We start from the raw sequence: 12,626 nt of genomic DNA, 5'->3' as shown, positions 1-12,626 counted from the left end.
CCTCCTTCTTCTCTTCTAGTGGCCTCACTTCTTAGGGACCTCTCCTATCCCCATTTCACCGTTCCCATTGCCCAGTGACCCAAGGTACCTTCATTTGCCTCACTCAGGTTCACTGTCCTGTACAGGGACCCATTTGATAAACTTATCTGTGGTCTATGTCCGCAGCATCTGGCTCTCAGAACCAGAAGGATTTCAGTCATTCAATGATTCATTCCCGCAATACACATTCATTGAGCTCCAAGTATGCGAGACATAGCAGTGAACAAGGTACAGGAGCCCTGACATCATGGAACTTGCATTCCAAAGGGATAGATAGACGGAAACCACACAAATAAATATATAACATCAGTTAGCAATAAGTGCTTTGAAGAAAAATAAAATGGGGCAAGGAGATAGTGAGAAGAGCGCTCCTTAGATGGGCTGATCAGGGCAGGCTTCCCTAAGGCAGGGGCGTTTGAGCAGAGAGCTGAATGCTATGGTGGAGTCAGCCCTGCCAAGATCGGGAGAAATTGCATTCCTGGCAAGAGAACACCAAGTGCAAGATCCCTTCAGAGAGAACGTGTTTGGCATGTGTTGACCAGACCTAAGTGAGGGGCCATAGAAGAAAAATGGCAAATGCCTCTTACCGTATGAACAAATGTTCCACCTTGCTCATAACCGAATTAATGCAAACTAAAACTCACCGAGGAGCGTTGGTGGGTGTTTTGCTTGCTCAGGTCAGAAACAGAATCTGTACTAGGTAGAGAAAAGATAAGGAGATATTGATTAGAACATTGCTGCACTAGTTCACAAATAGAAAAGTGCTCATAATAAGAGAAATGCAAATCAGAGCTCCACTGAGATAACCACATTTTGCTCACCAGATGGGCAAATGTCCAACATTCTGCAACACATGCTGTGGGGAAACATACTTTCTCATAAATTGCTGGTGGGGAAGCAAAATAATACAGCTCCCATGGAGGAGAATTTGGCTGAATCTAGCAAAATTACGTGTACATTCACCTTCTAACCCAGCAACTCCACTTCTGGAATCTGTCTCAAAGATACAATGGCAAAATATGAAAATGCATGAACAAAGTCTAACCATCGCTTCACTATTTAATGGTAAAGATTGGACACAGGACCCCCATCGATAAGAGCCTCCTTGTACATGCTTGGTAAATCCACATAGTGGGATACTATATCACTATAAAAATGAATAAGATTATTTCTACATATTACTATAGAGTGATCTCTAGGGTCACAGTTTTCAGTGGTAAAAGCAAGACAGGGAAGAGTGTGCAAAGTATGCAATCATTTCTCTAAGAAAGGGAGGGAGAAAATATACATATACATTTATCAGTATTTTTTTAAATGAGAGAATGGATAACAAATAGAGGTAAAATAACAATAACCTGTATGGGCGGTAGGGAGGGAATGGGTTGGAGGAGATAAGGGTAGAAGCTAGATTACTTTATGGATTGGTTTTGATTTTTGAGCCATGTAATATTTTTTATATTTATAAAACAAAATTAAAAGAAAGGCAATCCTTGTGAGTCAAAAGATTTTACTTTTGAAAAAGTTAACAAATTTAGAAATATTTTAGAAACAAGTGAATTTTTTTAAAAGTTAATGTTTCTAAAAGTAAACATTTTAGAAACCGATGAACCTAACTTGATGGGTTGAATAGCTATTCCAAATGACTGTAAGACAGAGCAATTTGTACCACCTTTATGGGCTAAACCCAAAAGGACCAAAAAGAAAGAAAACTGGAAAAAAATCTTAAATTGTTCCTTAAATTGTAGTATTAATAATATGTTTCTGAGTCTGCCATGCGTATAGTATGGAAGAAGGCAAATGAGCAATTGTGCTGTTGGTAAGGACCAATATATTTGATGTGGAAGAAAGAGGATGCAGATGTAAGACTGGTTAAGTTTCAGCAAAAAAAAACATAGTAGTCCTGTATTTGAATTGGAATTATGAGTCTGAACTCATGGTGTATGCTATCTTTAAAATATATTTATATACTTCCTATCTCTGTCCACTAAAAAAAGTTTCTAAACAATAACCAATCCAGTGCAAAAAGCATCTCTCTGTATATCTAAGTATACAGAATAGGATCTTAAAATATGTTGAAATACTAACTGGAACTTGGACTCATTGAAGAAATGGCTGATTCCGCATCTGGGGCAAGAAATGGATGAGATGAGCCTAGAACACCTTGCCATGCCAGAAGGTGAGGTAACCCTCAAGGAAAACTGCGATTGTGTCAAAAGGATACAGGAGCCAACGTGTTTAGACTCTCACCAGCCAAAGATGGGCAATTCAAGCATTAATAACAAAACTACAATGGATTTAAACTCATCAGATATGTTTAATGAATTCATAATGATACTTAAAAAAGAAAAAAAAATCCTCAATGATCTTCTTCAAAGGATAGTAAGAAAACAAATCATAAAAAAAGAAAACTAGCTAATAAAGGAGTAGAATCAAGTGTGTTTTTGGCCTGTCTTACAAAAATGTAGCTCAGGGTAACTACATAGTAGAGAGGAAGCAGTTTCTCCTAGTGAAAGTATTCCACGAATAAATGAAGAAGGAATGCTATCATTTTGCAACTCTTCATGAGGGTATGAATCTAGACCTTGAGCATGAAAGGCTGCTAATATCACAAAAGAGAGACAGCTGGGTCTTACATACCCCCAGTAGAAGTATACAACACCATCTAGCAAGGAGTCTTGCCAAACCCGAGTCTATCAAACCACTGGATTTAACTAACAGGAGCCAAAGGTAACAGAGGAACCGGTTAAATAATGCTATGCTGAGTTCATAAAGAAAATCTAGACTGGGGAAAATTCTAAAGGGCAAATAACAGAATGTCATCATCAACAACAAACTGCAAGGAAGAGAAAAAGAGATGGAGGAAGATGCTATAGATTAAGAGACGTGAGAGATACAGTAATTTGGATCCCAATGTAAACAAACTGTGAAAAGAAGGAAAGAAGAAAGGAAAGGACAGTAGAATGAGACCAGGGAGGGCATGGGGAATAAAAAGAACATTTGTAGTACAGTTGATGAAATGCGAATACTGGCAGGATATTTGATGATGCTGGGGAATTATTCTTGCTTTTAGGGTTTCATGATGATAGGTATTGTGATTTCAAAACAGATACATCGTATCATTTGTAAATATTTCAGTATATAGTCTTTTAGAGATATATACTGAAATATTTACAAATGATACGATGTCAGACATCTGCTTCAAAATAACCCAGATTGAGTGGAAGAGTGAGTGGGGACATGGAGCAGTGGTTCTCAGACTTGAACTTGCATCAGAATTAGTTGGAGGGCTTGTTAAAATACGATACCCATGTCATCTCCCGAGTTTTTGATTCAGTCTCGGGTGTGGCCCAAGAATTTGCCTTTCTAAAAAGTTCCCAGATGGTGTTGATGCTGTTGGTCTGGGGACCACATTCTGAGACATGCTGGCAGAGAGGAAGCCCGATTAGCCCCAAGTTATTTTTGCACCTGTGTAGTGGATACATGAAAGCTCACTATCATATTCTCTCTACTTCTAATATGTTTGAAATTTTTTATAATAAACATTAAAAAGAAACTTAAGAGATGCAGAAAGACACATAGGAGGAGCAAAGCCTTTGACAATCCGTAGTTGGAATTGGAGCTTCTGTGCTCATTAGCAAAACAGATTTGGCTACTGCCCCTGGGATTGAAAGGGGCACATCTCCTGCCCACTGCGGAGTGAGTGCATCAGCTCCGCTCTCAGTCCTCTTAGAGAACTAAGGGGCAAAGAAGTGGTCTTTGTCTAAGGGATGTGCATCATGTTGTGTCTGTTTCCTTAATGTGGTCAGCCATTGGAAGAGCAGTGGTTAGGATGAATCTTAAGATTTCCTGGCCGCTCCAGCTGAGAAGGGTGATCCTGAGCAGAGCTGTGTGCTGGGAGTGCAGCTGTTAGGGATGGGGTAATTACTGAACTCAGACCCCCACGTATCTTCCTGAAAGGACTGCTCTGTAACACTTACATCAGGAATGCTTTTATTTGTTTCAGTCTCTCTACTTGCCTTTTAAGATTCATTATTTACTTACCCATTCATACTTCACATATTTAATAGAGTACTTACTAAGCATAAGGCACTTTCTGGCCCCTGAGAATATAGCAGGAAACAGGATAGGCAAAGATCTCTGCTTTTATGGAGATTAAATTCTAGTTGAGGAAAAAAGCAATAAACAAGTAAAGAACTATATGAACAGACTAATTTCGAATAGTGAAAAGTGCTATGAATAAAATTAAAACAAAGATGCCAGGATAGTGATTGATTCTGTGTGTATATGTATGTATGTGTACATGCATACATGTGCACACATACATTTTATTTATGTGTCCACATGCATATTTTATCCAGGAAGTCTTCTCCAAGGAGATGATGTATGAGCTGATTGCTGGATGAGATGGAGACAGCCACCATGAGAAGGTCTTGGTATTTTCAAAGTCAGTATCAAGTACAAAGGCCCTAAGATGAGAAAGAAAGAGTTTGGTTTTTTTTTTTTTTTTTTTTGGAATGCCAAGATGGCCAGTGGGTCTAGGACCTGGAGAGCAAAGGGGAAAATAGTGTGAAATGAGATGAGAGAGTAGGCAGGAGCCAGTGTATGGAGGACCGTGTAGCCATCAACCAGAGTGCTTACATACATACTCTAGAAACCTCCAGGTCTGCCAGTCATCCTCCAGCTGTAAGAAGTACATTTTATCTAGAGAAACAGGCACTTTTTTTTTTAACAGGAAATTACCCTAGGGACTCCAGAATATAGGAAAATGAGTGTTTTTTATAGGCAATTGAATTGTATATCTAATTTGTTGAACCTACCTATTAAAAAAGCAATAATTTTATTTTAGAACCACCATACGCTCTTGATACCTTATAATTCCATCGTAAAAACATTATATATTCAACTTAAGATTCGGTCCCCTGATAAAATAGAGATTTCTCTGTGGTGGGTAACACTGTGAGTTTTCAGTCATTTCATGCTAATATAAATTAATTGAGAGCTGTGTCCTTGAAAACATATTTTAAAAGACGACAGTGTTAAGTTAATGCTCTCTTGAATATAGGAAAGAATCTTCAGGGCAGAAACAAATCAGAAAGGAATAACTGAAGATATAAAGGAAAAACTACCTGTTTCGAGCGGGGTTTTGTTTCCCGAGTAGACTAATGTCCTCCTCCCAAGACTTATTATAACAAGATTCTTTTTCTTGAAATAATACATGTGTGTCTTTTAATAGCTCTTTCCTAAATACAAGTGTAAAATAATTCACAAGGCCAATGATTATAATGTGTTACCCCTGCTGCCCTGATGCTCTTTGATCGGCTCTGGATATGCATGCTGGACTTAACCTCTCTGGACAACATTTTCATGACTACGAAAGAGTAGCATGCTGGAGGCAGCTCAAACTGCTGGTGTGAACAGATTTTAGGCATTGCTTTCCAACTTTGCATTCGAGTGACTTCATATTGGTTGCTTGAAATCAGCCATGATAAGATTGTTTATACCATGGAAATCAGCAAACACTACACATTGGGCTTTTCTTTTCAGAGAGCTGATTGTCAAACACTTACCAGCATGCCACTGCTGTGAAACTTTAAAAAAGTATACTTTAGCATATGCCATGGCATATGAAAAAATAAGTCATTTTTCTTTCTTTTTTTTTTTTTTTTGCCTCTTGAATAGAGGTTAATGGTATTCAAAATAGTATTCGTCTTTTATATCTTTTATAATTCAGCTGTTTTTATGTATGTATAGACACCATTTACTTTCTCAAAAACTTTCCTGTCATTCCATGGTTAACCAGATAGACACCAAGGGCCACTCAAGGATTTGAGTCATCTGGTTCTTATTGCCTTGTCTATCCCTGGTGCCAGTCAAATTTAACCATCAACGTGTGTTGCCCACCAAGTACCCTATTCTATTTTTCCTCTAGACATTTCTGGTCACTGCCGCTACCTGGAGGGCTCTCTTCACCCCTTCTCTGTCTAACAAAGTCTAACCCATGTTTTAGTATCAGAGCAGAGGTCATGTCTTCCTCGATGCTCCTCTGCCACAGCTCCCTTCAGCATCCATTGTTCTTTCTCTAGTGCCTCCCCCAAAAGCTGTCTGTACCTCCTCAGCCACCATTACCGTTGTTTCGCTATGTAGGTGTTTGTCTCCATGTCTCACCTCCTCCCTGGATTTTAAGCCCCTTGAGGATAGTGAATTTTGCTTTTTCATCATTTTATCCTTTAGAGCAGCGGTCCCCAACCTTTTTGGCCCCAGGGACCGGAACTCCTATGAGAATCTAATGCCTAATGATCTGAGGTGGAGCTGAGGTGGTGATGCTAGCGCTGGGGAGTGGCTGCAAATACAGATGAAACTTCACTGGATGGCTGCTCACCTCCTGTTGTGCGACCCGGTTCCTAACAGGCCATGGACCAGTCCTGGTCGGCAGCTTGGGGTTGGAGACCCCTGTTTTAGAACATCTACTGCAGAGCTTTACACATAGTCATCACTCAGTAAGTGTTAGTTGAATTATCAGCAGATATGATTTCGTATTCCCCACAGTGCGCTGGACAACATAGTTAAGTCACACACACACACACACACACACACACACACACACACACACACACACACACACAGCTTCATCAGTCTAAATATTTGTATTTGTGGACTGATTTCATTTAGTGTGGGAAATGCTTTGTTGAAGGAGATCACTGGGTTCAAATGTCATCCAATGAGGACTAACTCCAGAACTTCTACCTTCAGTCTGAAACGTCACCTTTCTCATCTACATGCCAAAATGGACCAGTTTGTTCAATTATGTATTAGAAAGACTCCAATCTGTTACAAATCATGACACTCTGATGACCACTGAAGATGCAACTGCACTCCTGTTGGGATAGATCTTCCTAGGATGTTAGTGAGTTCTACTGGTATTTTTATAACTAATGATAAAATAAAAATGAATCTGATGTTTCTCTTTTGCTCACGCTACTGAGAAAAAAGCCATTCCTGTTCTGTTGTTTCATTCATTAAACAATTACTGCCTTCTCATGCCAGGCACTCTGCTAAGGGCTCAAGATATAAAGGTGAATTATCCACAGCCCTGCCCTCCAGGAATTCACAATCAGAAAAAGTGACTGAAGAAAGCAATCCTGTGGTGTTCAAAGTCTCAGGCAAAATAGAGCCCCGAGGCTCCGACAGTGACCCACATCAGTGCGTTTGCCCATTAGACTCTGCCATCTGTCCCCGCATGAGACATTTGCTGTAACTCCTTTCCACGGGTCGCTTTGGGTTTGAATGACCTTGAAGATGGCCTGAAATTCTCAGCTTAGAAGGGTGCTTTTAGAGTTACTAGTCTGCACTTATGTGCTTCAAATAGAATTTCACAAACCTCTAATTATCTGCTCTTACCAGTCTGTGTAAATGACTGACGACCAGCTCTTTAGTCACTCCAAGAATGGATTTCTATTCAGCCCGTGCCCGGGATGCATTAGGACGCCCGGAACATGTGTGGCTTTTCCGAGCGGCATAGGGCAATTAACAGAGGGCAAGCGTTTGCAAAATGCCTCAACTTCCTGCTTGTCTCTGAGACAGAAAATTGTCACACCTTAACCTCAGGAGGCTCATCTGCAGAATAATTTTACCCCCACACCCCCTCCTCCAAATAGAGCCTTTGGTGTCAGCTTCTCCCCCCTGCATTTTGCAAACATAAGCACTCGGCTGAAACAACAGCTATGACTCAGTTCCTAGCTAGCGCTGCCTGAATTGATTTAGTCTGAGTTCAGATTTAGCACATAATCATGTTCAATTTGCTCCACTGCACTGCCTAGAGATAAAAGGCTGGGGGGAAAAAATAGCTTCAGCTTGTGTCAGTCTTTGTGGTGATGTCATTGCCATGAGAAAGCCAGCCCTTCGTTACTCTGCCGTGCTGCCTCAGACGCGGAGGGCTGCGTGCGTGCAGCGGGAGTGGACTCCAGGTGCTGAGCTCCAGTGGTCCCCAGGGCAAGGCAGCCCCGGCAGGCCACGGCCACATCCACCTGGAGGCTCTTCCCATCACCCTGTCACGCACAACTCAGAAGCTGCCTGACTCTTTTGAAAACCAGAAGGGGGAATGCCAGCCCCTAGCATGGACTGTGATGTTTCCACTCTGGTTGCCTGTGTGGTGGATGTCGAAGTCTTTACCAATCAGGAGGTTAAGGTATGCACCTGCAATCTTATTTTTCATTATTGCTGCTACCGAAGCTGCTTGGCAGAGGCTTTTTAGCTTAAGGAAACAAGACTTTTGCTAATAGTTTTCAGCTCACAGTCTATGCTAGAAATGCATGTGGTCAGTGTGTGACTGTATTAATTAGAATAAGTTAGAAGAGGGTCTAGCACATTAATTCTGAATGTGATGAGGTCTACCATTGTCTGTTTTTTCTTGCCTTTTTTATGAAGTGACCCACAGTCATCCCTTTCACAGTAGATATGTTTTTGTAGTCTCATATCTGTGTCAATAAGGAGGATATTCAATCCTTAATGTTGAGAGAGGTTTTGAATCAATAATTAAATGAAGAAAGCACACATAATAAACATCACATCCAGGGCACCTTGCTCATGGGATGTCACTTAAATATGCCATGTTGTGGTCTTCAGATTGAACAAAAGCTGTTCTACAGATGGCAGTTTCAATCTCAAGCTCTCTGGAAATCGAAGTTGGAGAGTAGCCACTTAAATTTTTTTTTATTTTTTTATTTTTATTTTTATTTTTATTTTTGGTCAGAGAAAGGAAGCAAGTCATTTTTCCTGAGCAGCTGTCCATAAAGAAAGTTAAAGTATAAATAAATTTTGCATCTGAAGACTTAGTATTCTAAGGTGCTGGTCCTCGCTGATTGTCTGCAGCAATTATTTAATTGTCATGGGTAGTTGCCCCCTGATGATATTCATTCTGTTTTATTTTCCCATTTGGTTTTATATTGCTTTTATATTGGAAAAGATTCTAGGCTTGTAAAATAGAAATTTTGATATCTTGTCTCTCTCATAGTTAATATAAGAACTGGCAGAAGCTTTTTATTCAAACAGTTCACACACACACACACACACACACACACACACACACGCACACAAAGGACAGTTGCTTATTGTGTGATGGGAGGAAGAAAAAGGGAATTACACTGAATAATCATTTCCACCCTTGCTTTAGTCCTTACTTAAAGGAAGACCTTGAATTCTTTATCGTTGGGTGTGCAGGTGACACCCTGGTACTTCTCAGATGGGGGATTTATGTTTTCACTAGCACAGCACATGGTTCTGTCATTCAAGATTGTGGTTTTGAACACTCATGAAATGGAGTCAAAAATCTGCTTTGTTGTTCCTACATATTTTAAATGTGTGGCCCTGTGTTTAACAACTCTTATGCCAGTTCTGTGGAAGTGTCTACCACCTGTCATATTGAGTTCAGAAAATAAGAATATAATGGTTTGTTGCTGCCTACGGTTACATCCAGAATGGAAACATGCATGCAAAGACTCACAGTCCTTCCAGTTTTACCTGCCATAAGCACTCCAGAAAGGAGGGCAGTCATCAGAGCCCCTCCAGTTTAAAACCAGTTTAAAGTTTAGTATGGCTAACTGGGTAGAGAGACATCTTCTACTAACTGCTGAAACAGAATTAAAACTTCATCATTCTTTTCTGTCTTCAACAGTTCTCTGTTGTTTACGTGCTTGCCCTTCAAACATCATAAGATTGTTTAAATTTTTTTAGTCCAAGAAATGATGGTGAGAAAACATTTATTAGGCATATGCAATATGCTAGGCATTGTGCTTATACAGGAAGGAGTTTAAGATGGGCTTATATAACATATGTATCTTGAGATAGACATAAAAATACTACTTGCCCAATATTTCTTAAAGACAGAGGGTGTCTTATGGAGTTAAGGGAACACAAAATTCTTACAGCTGGTTATACTTAAGTGGCTTCATGGAGAAAGTGGTACTTGAACTTGATGATGGGTAGATTTTGATACAGAAAGAGAGAAGTCATGGGGATGGGAAAGCATTCCATTTTGCAGTCCAGTGAGTCAATGCATTTGACTGCAGTAGGATTCTGAGAGGTTGGATGGGAAACAAGGAAAGGAGGTGAGTCAGAATAAGATTATAAAGCAACTGACACTGCTCATCAGAAATTTATGGCATTTTCTGGGAAGATTCCCACCAGAAAGATGTGTTGTATGTCCTTACTGCTAAATAGCTCTAAATCACAATGGATTTTTCTCTTTGGGACAAGTTACCTAATCTTTCTGTGCCTTAGTTTTCTCATCAGTAATGTAGGGATAATAGTCATTCCTACCTCATTGGCTTGGTAGGAGGATTAAAGAAAATTTTACATGTAAAAAAATTAACACAGTGCCTGACACATATTTAGTGTTTAATAAATGTTAGCTATTGCCATCATCATCATTGTCATCTTTCTAGATATTCTCTGAAAGTGACAGGGGACTTCTGACAGTTTATTGGAATGCCATAATTCTAAGTGAGTCTACAGTGACAATTCAGGACTCAGAAAATGTTTTCCCTCTCATTCCCCCAAATGTAAACACGCACACACACTTTCTCTTTAACAATTTAGAAAACATGGCCCTTCCTTTCAGACATTTAATCATTTAATGTAAGACATTATTATCAGGCTAGGATCTATTTTGTGCTTATTTTTAAAAAGGGAAAAAAATGAATACATTAAGGTTGTCCGAAGAGGTTTGCTGAGAAAACCTATATGTTCCTTGTTCAAAAGTGAGCATTGTTTATTGTCATTTTCGAATATAAAATTCTGGCACTATACAAAGTTTCCCCAAAGGTAAACTTTTTTAATTGCCAATAACAGATAAATGGTGTAGCCAGGAGTTTCTTTCTTCAAAGTCTTTAATATTTACTGTCGGATAAAAGGGAGGCCCCTGTGAAGTTTTGTTTCACCCGCCCTAATCTAGCTTGCCTGATTTCAGGCTTTATCGATTTTAACAGACCTTTCCTTTCCGCATGTTGCCCCCATGAGAAAGCAACTACCCCAAGCTTAGGCAACTAGCAGGCACCCTTTGTAATAATAAGTGCAGTGATTTATTTGAAGGGAGTGGAGGCATATGCAAATCCAGTGTCTGATCTGACTTAGAAAGCCTTATCTTCGATGGTGGATCTCAGCTGGTTGCATTGAAGGCCCTTCAGATTCCAATTTTCTAAATTTTGCCAAAGCTGCTAGAGCAATAGTACTAAAAAGAGGAGGAAATCAGGCAAATTGAGTTCTGCCATATTCTGAATTTTCCATTCGGAAATTCCATTAGTGGTGTCATGAACTTAGCTGTCCGTTTTATGGCATAAGAGTACCCAGAGAGATGAAGAAATATGAAGCTCTTAATAGAAAAAAAAAGATGTGATGAGCTGTAAAATCTGTGTGTGTGTGTGTGTGTGTGTGTGTGCACGTGCGTGTGTTTGATTTTCTTCGGTATTCTTCATATATTTCTGAAAATAGTCTTTTTCCTCCCCAAAGAGCCAAAACCTTAGGAAAATGAAAGGGATCGAAAATGGGTAATGAAATTCATATTTTACTTTAGTGCAGTGGTTCTTAAACCTGATTGCACATTAGTATTCCATGGAGAGCTTTTAAAAATATTGGCGATGCCCAGGCCCCATACCCGGAACTTCTGCTTTGTCCTATCTGAATGGAGCCTGGGTATGGATTATTGTATTAAGTCAGTGTCATGTCTCTTCTAGATACAGGTAATTACGGGTGAGTCAGTCAAGAACCTCCTAGAGATTCTCGCTTAAAGACTTTGATCCGTATCCCCAAATGGAGACTTGATGATTGCAGTGTTAAGAGCAATGTCTCTAAGCTGTGAGAAATGTTGAGACTCAACACTGCTGGATCATAGTACCAAAAAGAAGAGGAAATCAGGCAAATGAAGTTCTGCCATAGTTATCTTTCTCTGGAAATTCCATCGGCCACTTTTGAATAAATGACCATAAGAAGCATCTCTGGGGAGGTGACCATTTATTAAATGTCATTGTTCCGGTGTCATTCAGAAGTGAGTGAGAGAACCAGGTGTAGATCTGGGGGAGCAGTAGGTGCAAAGAGAGATGATCTTATCTGACGTATTTTTACCCAGCCTTTCTTTTAACCTATTTTAATCATCATTCATTCAGGGACCTACCTAGGCGTAATTTATATTTTTTAAGGATGCTCTTTTTTTAGAAATTGTGCTTAACATAATTCCCTCATGCTATATTTTAAACCTGTTGATTCCCATTGGGGAGGGAGAACTATGAGCAGATAGATATTTGTTCTCAGCATAATAATTCTTCATATGCTTGGAATCTTAGGATTTTTTCGTTTCTTCTTCTGAAAAGCCAAGGTCTTTTTAAAGTAACTCATAGCCTTTCTTTCTCTCCTCTGTTTTTGAGTCTTTCCCAATATCTTCCCAATCCTTGTAACCTTGGGAAAGTCTCTTAACCCTTCTGGACACATGATAATCATACTGATAAAAATACTCGACTGCTTTGTATTTTCTTTTCCTTTTCATCCAACACTATAATGTGACTGACTCATAGTCTGTGTCATGCTGTTGTGTGAGTTAT

At 39.6% G+C, this 12,626-nt stretch overlaps 1 protein-coding gene across 3 annotated transcripts in view; it reads left to right on the top strand.

Annotated features, from left to right (window-relative positions):
• Positions 1 to 12,626, top strand: part of RCAN2 (regulator of calcineurin 2) — a 241,914-nt gene that overhangs the window by 140,010 nt on the left and 89,278 nt on the right. The window contains exon 1 of one of the 3 annotated variants that reach the window (XM_011354774.2): positions 7,957 to 8,224. The exons of the other annotated variants lie outside the window; for them this stretch is intronic. Coding sequence (XP_011353076.1) covers positions 8,138 to 8,224 — 87 coding nt within the window. The 5' untranslated portion in view covers positions 7,957 to 8,137. Of the gene's footprint in view, positions 1 to 7,956; positions 8,225 to 12,626 lie in introns of those variants that run through there. 3 annotated transcript variants of the gene reach the window in all.

Source organism: Pteropus vampyrus, unplaced genomic scaffold (genome assembly GCF_000151845.1).
Source record: "Pteropus vampyrus isolate Shadow unplaced genomic scaffold, Pvam_2.0 Scaffold18, whole genome shotgun sequence".
NCBI classification, from domain to species: Eukaryota; Metazoa; Chordata; class Mammalia; order Chiroptera; family Pteropodidae; genus Pteropus; species Pteropus vampyrus.
Note: the sequence above shows the minus strand (reverse complement) of the source record. Positions and strands in the feature narration are given on the sequence as shown.